Source organism: Aplosporella prunicola (assembly GCF_010093885.1).
Source record: "Aplosporella prunicola CBS 121167 unplaced genomic scaffold K452scaffold_157, whole genome shotgun sequence".
Classification (NCBI taxonomy): Eukaryota; Fungi; Ascomycota; class Dothideomycetes; order Botryosphaeriales; family Aplosporellaceae; genus Aplosporella; species Aplosporella prunicola.
The window spans coordinates 1,234-7,461 of record NW_022983685.1 but is presented as its reverse complement, the minus strand read 5'-3'; the positions used below and the strand labels follow the sequence as shown (position 1 = coordinate 7,461).

General features: G+C 48.8%; 5 protein-coding genes across 5 annotated transcripts; 1 reads left to right on the top strand and 4 right to left on the bottom strand.

Moving 5' to 3' along the window:
• K452DRAFT_46458 (uncharacterized protein) lies at positions 1 to 1,885 on the bottom strand (the record flags this gene model as incomplete). The annotated part of the gene is made up of 3 exons (XM_033546702.1): positions 1,788 to 1,885; positions 845 to 1,733; positions 1 to 782 (listed from the first exon to the last, which is right to left on the bottom strand). Coding segments are annotated over exons 2-3 (1,443 nt in total), but the record flags the coding sequence as incomplete, so codon positions are not given.
• On the bottom strand, positions 1,767 to 2,656 carry K452DRAFT_239791 (uncharacterized protein; the record flags this gene model as incomplete). The annotated part of the gene is made up of 4 exons (XM_033537748.1): positions 1,767 to 2,111; positions 2,156 to 2,218; positions 2,274 to 2,517; positions 2,565 to 2,656. Coding segments are annotated over 4 exons (744 nt in total), but the record flags the coding sequence as incomplete, so codon positions are not given.
• A 266-nt stretch (positions 2,657 to 2,922) lies between these two features.
• Positions 2,923 to 3,991, bottom strand: K452DRAFT_281844 (uncharacterized protein; the record flags this gene model as incomplete). The annotated part of the gene is made up of 1 exon (XM_033539509.1): positions 2,923 to 3,991. One exon carries the CDS (start codon positions 3,989 to 3,991, stop codon positions 2,987 to 2,989), a length of 1,005 nt encoding a protein of 334 aa, XP_033390927.1. The 3' UTR covers positions 2,923 to 2,986.
• Positions 3,992 to 4,604: 613 nt separating this feature from the next.
• On the top strand, positions 4,605 to 5,165 carry K452DRAFT_293394 (uncharacterized protein; the record flags this gene model as incomplete). The annotated part of the gene is made up of 1 exon (XM_033541558.1): positions 4,605 to 5,165. A coding segment is annotated over exon 1 (188 nt), but the record flags the coding sequence as incomplete, so codon positions are not given.
• A 569-nt stretch (positions 5,166 to 5,734) lies between these two features.
• On the bottom strand, positions 5,735 to 5,899 carry K452DRAFT_210719 (uncharacterized protein; the record flags this gene model as incomplete). The annotated part of the gene is made up of 1 exon (XM_033536172.1): positions 5,735 to 5,899. A coding segment is annotated over one exon (165 nt), but the record flags the coding sequence as incomplete, so codon positions are not given.
• Positions 5,900 to 6,228: the final 329 nt, after the last annotated feature.

Below are 6,228 nucleotides of genomic sequence, written 5' to 3'. Positions count from 1 at the left end.
TGGACCGAGCGTTTTCTCTCTCCCCTTAAGAGCCCGCTCGTACATCTCCTCGGCCTGGTCTAGCTTGCCCTGGTCTGCGTAGAGAACACCTAAACTATGAAAGGCCCATGGTGGAACCTCTAACCCCATATCTATATAGTGTTGCTCTCCTAGACCGAAGCCTGCAAGTTGGCATGCTCGGATACCGTGGGGTAAGAGGCGTCTCTGTAGCTTCCAGTACTCGGCCTCTTTATCCAACGGCACCCTCTTTGCTATGAGGCTTAGAGTTACACACAATAACATTGACCTTTCGCTCTCTGTCGATAGATGATAGCACCATTCATGCAAGACGGCATGCATGGAGTGGCTTGATGTTTGCTGTCCATGGTCTACAAGTGAGTAGCGTGATAAAAGGCCCACAGTGCCCGAAAACTTTAGTGCGGTAGCTGAAAGTTTAAAGAGCCATTCAGGCACAATGATATCATCCACTAGGTTTTTTTCGAATGCAATCAGCTCATACCATAGATCTTGGTGGTCAAGGAACCCCCATAGTCGTAATAGGCCTGCCGCTTCTTCGCTCTGCTTTTTGACTTGCTCGTACGATAGGGTCCATGTCGTTAAGATGTTACGATCGGTATACTCTTGTAGTGGGAACTGACTTTCCTGCTCTGAGAGTTCCTTCCAGGTAATATCATAGTGCTCGACATAGGTGCGTACAGCCATGTTAGTCTGCTGCAGGAACGAACCAGCCTGTGCGAGAGCAAGAGGTAATCCGTCTAGTCGTTGGACAATCAGCTTGGCATCTTATGTTTGCAACCATAAAAGTTAGCTCTATTATATAAAACTGACTTAGTGATTTAATTACCTTCGACGGACTTCTTAGCATTCTCCTCTAAGATAGCTCTTGCTTCTTCGGGATCGACCTTGTTGACTTTAAGTCCTAATCCGTATCGTTGTAGGCCGGCCAGGCGAGTCGTAATTATGGTGGATCCATGATCTGCTTCAGGTAGATACTTTTGGATATCATACGCTTGCGGATCCCTAGATCCAAGGTCTCGGTCAACGTTATCGATAATTAGAAGCCAGTTCCTATTTGACGGTAGTGATAGCCATCGACGAACGTCTTCTACCACAACGTCGGCATCAACGTTAGAAGTTTGCAGGCTTACACTAACATTTGGCGTCAGTTCATCTGCTGGTAACCTTCTTGCAACTCTTACAAAGGACCCTTTTAGTTGGTCATTTGAACTTCCGTCGAGCCAGAGCGCTGCACTATAACGGTCATGGTGTTTGCGGGCAAACTCAACTGATAGCTGAGTTTTACCTATCCCGCCGAGTCCATATAAGACAAAAACCTTACGACGCATTGGCTTCAGCGGTTCGGGAAGGAGATGTTGCTCAAGTTGGCGCATTTCATCGCTACGTCCAATAAAGTGGTTCACGACGGGAACACCCTTTAGGGTGAATGGCACTTTGTGGCGATCCTGATCTGTAAAGTAAATGTTAGCGCATTGGAAAATGCGCATCGTTGTAGAGAGGGTTCACTATGAAAGGGGCTAACTACATTGGGACCTTGCTAGGACTATAGCTGGAGCAACCTCCGCCATCCTCTTGATAACTTCAGATACTGTCTGAAAGTCTTCCTCGGTAGGTCGGCCGAACTTGTTCATGTTGAAGTGTGTTCGCGAAAGAGAGTACTTCTCGGTTGCCTCAGAAAGGTCGAGGCATCCAGAGCTCTCACTAACAACGTAGCTCTAGTAATGCAGTTAGGATGGGCCGGCCAGTCCTTATACTAGTAGTAGACATACCTTCTTTGCCTGCCCCCCGATGATAGCACCGATATTGCTAGACTTTAGCTCAAAGAAGCATGCGACTTGAGCCTTATTTGCCTCCGAGCGTGTCTTTCCAAAACTATCTACGAGGTCTTGTAGGAGCTCGTTGCCAGGGTCAAGAACTTTGAGTACCTCGCCTTGGACTTGGTCATTACTATACTCGAGTAAGGCCGCTTGGATCATCTCGCTCTGGCTCATGCCTTCTGCCCCCCTAAAGGGTGTTCCAAAGAAGGCAAGGCCTGTCGTCGATTGGAAGATCCCAGGCCATCTCTTTTGGTCATGTCGTGCTTCAAGTAGCGCCTGATATGGTTAGCTAGTTTGTTTACATCGTTTCCGTCACGTACTTTTAGCACAACCAGTCCACCGAAGCAGTGAGCGACGATTACAAGCGGCCGAAAGGGAGCGTCCTTAGTATAAAAGATTAGCGTTAGAAGTTAGAGTAGGAGGACATACAGTACATACCTGCCTCTGGCGTTTCAGCGCGAGCAAGAACCGATTTGCTACTCTAGTAGTGTTTTGACGTATCGCATCCGGTCCGAACCACTGGCTTTCGTATCCATAGCGCATAACTCTTGCATTAGGAGCGACAGCTGGTAGCATCTCGGGGTTGCTGAGCCAGTTGATATACCGCTGTCCGTCGGCCGATTCCACTTTCTTCGTCCATGTGTCGTCAGGGTGGGCCCCGATACCGTGTATAGCAACGATGCTATCGCCCCTTAGTTTTGGCTAAAGCACCGAGGGTAAAATCCTTACTCAATATAGTTGGCTTCATCTCTACCTGATTCCCTGGCAGGAGGCTCGTAAAGAACCTTGAATCCGGTGTCATCATCGGTCACAGCTCGAACCTAAACCTTCATGAGCTTTGTTTACTAATAAATAGGTTGATGTGTTACCATTTTTTAGGCTAAGCTCTGACCCAACTTGTTCGTAGGTATCGAAGTCTGGCTATGGGTAAAAGTACACTGGTGTTAGGCAGGAGGTGAGTATTATAGACTAATACTATGACAAGGCTGAAGACTCTAGTAAGCGCTAAGTAAACGCATGGTCAGCCATAAGCCGCAGTCTATTGCCAAGTATTGGGAGCTGAATTATAATTGTAGTCAATTTCGTTAGTGTACCTAAGAAAGCAACGTGGAGATATATTACTGGCTGTGTAAATCCCAAGTGTGACCACTTTAACAATCCAAGGCGTTGTGGCTTTTATAGTGCTTTTTCCACCGATGCCTTATCGCATACAGCCATTCGTCAACAACCATCCACAGCCAGAGTAGCACAAAGGCCAAACCTACAAAGGCTGTCCCAACCAAAGCCATAGTGCTAAACCAACGATAAAAAGACCATAAACGATCCCAATGTGCCGGCAGCAATCCCTCAACAGCTAATTCGACTTGCATCCCGTTGAGTATAGTTGTAACAATAGCAAAAAAAAATAGAACCGGCCCGTACAGCCCAGAAAAATAGTCTGCATACTGTCCATGGATTTGCTCATAGTGGAACTTATGCAGTAAAAAGGGGGCATAAAGGTTAAGCCGAGAAAGCCGTAGCTCGCCATATTGGTAGCGCCTGGACACGTCTCTGTCGTCAATATGCTCAATCTCGGCGATAAACCGGCAATAGTCCACCCACTCCGTATCGGGTGGCACGAGTCGTAAATGGTCCTGCTTAGCGATAAGGAAATCGGATTCGTGCCAGATTAGGTATCGGTAGGTCCGTAGGTATCCTTTAGCAGCCTTAAGGATTGTTTCGCAGTTCTCTGATAGGCGAGCAGATCGTTCCGAAAGAAACATGTTCCAAAACGTGTGCGATAGAATGTATTTTGGGAGAGGCTTAATGAAGATTCGGTCGTGAATCCAGACTAGATGCAAGCGAGGATCTTCCGTAACGATTATTTCTCTGCCTTTGATCTTTTGTCGGTGTAGCGAGTTTATGTTTGTGCTCGACTGTGTCGATAATATCCATAGATGTGGCGCGATTTCTTCGAGGTCGGGTGCAACAAACTCCCGACAGAGGAACCGTTCGACATTGCTGAAATCATTGAGGAGCGTACAAGGCCAACCGGGTATGGTGGCGTTTGCCGGCTTAATTGCTCTTCCCGATGACGTGTCCTCGCAGTTATCAAGATCGCGGCAAAGCTGTGTGTCCTTTTTAAATGGAGCAGAATTAACTCTTCGCGAAGCCATGAAGAAAGACACTGGAGAAGCTAGAGAGGAAGTTGAGAGTATTCGACGAAAAGCCTTAAAAACTCTACTATCGAGCCGTACCACAATGCACTGCTGTGTACTGGCGTACTAACCCCGCTTCCAAGTAACTATTGCGCCACTTAGGCAGCAACACATGAAACACGCTTAGCCGCAGCCCTAAGGTAGCAACGTGTGACCCTCGCGAAGGTGCAGCAAGCCAGTAACCTAGGTTACGCTATTCTATAATGAGCTTACCGTGCGCAAAAACGCCAATTAGTGGCTGTAGGATGGCAATGACGTGGGCGCCTGAACAGCGTGAAGTCGCTTCCTAATGTCCACCATTATTGTTTGCTGACGTTTATTTATGTTGCACCGAATAGGCGTTGCACGAAAATAGCCGTCTAAAACCGCCAATTAGAAGACTATTCGCACCGAATAAACACGCATAAATGACGTGTGCTTGTTCGCCTGATTTAGTCGTCTATTTCGGTGTTGTGGCCGCAGTAGGGTGATCAAGACTGACTCGTCCCCCTGAAGCGACCCTTGTCGCCATTTTATAAAGGCATCAACACCGACCCGCGCCTGCAGCGGCGTGTAGGCCCGCCTGTTTATAGCCTGGTTCAACTGCGAAAAAAGCAAAAGAATAAACACGCGTTCGTGCATCGTAGGGGCCTGCTTTTCGCCCATAAAATGGGATTCAGAATGCTTCAACAGGTCAGTGAGCTTCAACGTCTTCTTCGTTTAACCAAGCACCATTCTACTTCAATCAAATCATGTCTTCTTCATCCTCCGCCAGTCCCGCGCGCCCTGCTGCTGAACGTGCTCCTGCAGTTAATATTGTTGAGGCTCTTCCCCCGCGTCCATTCAACCCTAATCGTGCAGTCACTACGTTCAGTAAAGCTTCTAGGGTTACTTTCAACGCCTACGTTAAAGCTGCTCCTAATCGGATACATTTCAGTAATTAGAAGTATCACAGCTACTATTCTCGGATCCTTAGCACGTATGGACAGAGTGCGGAACAGTCTAGTTCAACCAGACGCCCCACCGGACTATTATGGACTTCGCCTAATTAGGCACGATCCAGACCGTCCAGTAAGGGTGTGAATGGACTCTCGTCTGGTTGAATAGGACTGTATCACGAGGTCTTGGCATGGTGTTGAGCGAATATAGCCATATTTAGCAAATATCTATGTACTCCGGGGTCACGTGACCCCCACCCGCGCGGTGTGTAGCGCCCTGTTCGCCTGTCCTCGTCCATGAAGCTCCTCCGCGTCCACCCCTGCTCCCAGCACAGCCTAATAACGTCTAATGTGTATGAGAAAACAGGCCTCTGCGGCTCAGTGGGGAGCTTGCGAAGACTGCGAAGACTGCTCAAAATATGCAGCAACTGGCGCTCGTTCAGCGCTCGTTCAGCGCTCGTTCACTCGTTCAGCGCTTGCTCGCGCGCGTGCCCGCGGGTCATTCAGCGCGTTGTAGCGCTTGTTGTAGCGCTCGTTGCTCGCGTCCTCCGCTGCTCCGTGGGTAGAAGTGAACAGTCGTTTTCCCACCTAAATCAGGCCAGTTAGTTCCATTATATGAGCTGAGTGTGACTTCAGGGGTGCTCACTGATCGTTTTCTCGCAAATTCGTGTTGTTTGCTGCTCACCGGCGTCCTCCGCGGCCATGGGGACGCCTTGGCATGGTGTTGAGGGGTTCAACTGCTCTCTCTGTCTCTCAACCACGCTTCCGCATCAACCCACCCTGGTTTTGCCCAGCTTCGGAGGCACTCCATGGCTTCAGCTGTGTCCCCATTGAGTCTTGAACGGCGTATCCCCATGGCCCATCCGGTGGTTGAGAACGTCCTCTCACAGTCGGATGACATGGCAGGGCAAGTCAGTAGATCAAGTGCCATTTTCGCAAGTTGAGGATATTGCTGTTGGTGTTATATCCACCACGAAATAAGGTTCAGGAGCTCTCCCTTCGCCAGCTGAACAGGTGGTTCTGAGATAAAGCGCTCTAGCTCATCACCTGTTGATTTAGTGACGAAAATGAAGTTGTTTATCTTCTCCTCCCACTCCTGTTGGCTTTCAGTGGTTGTAGGTTGCGGAGCTGGCAGTTGTGTTACAGTTCGGAATGCAGAGATAGCCTTGGTTGTTGCCATCCGCTGAACTTTGGAGAGTACTGCTATTTGCCATTCACATCTCTTTGGGGAGTGCCAGACCGTTGAGGCGTAGTCTAGTTGGGGAACTACGCATGCTT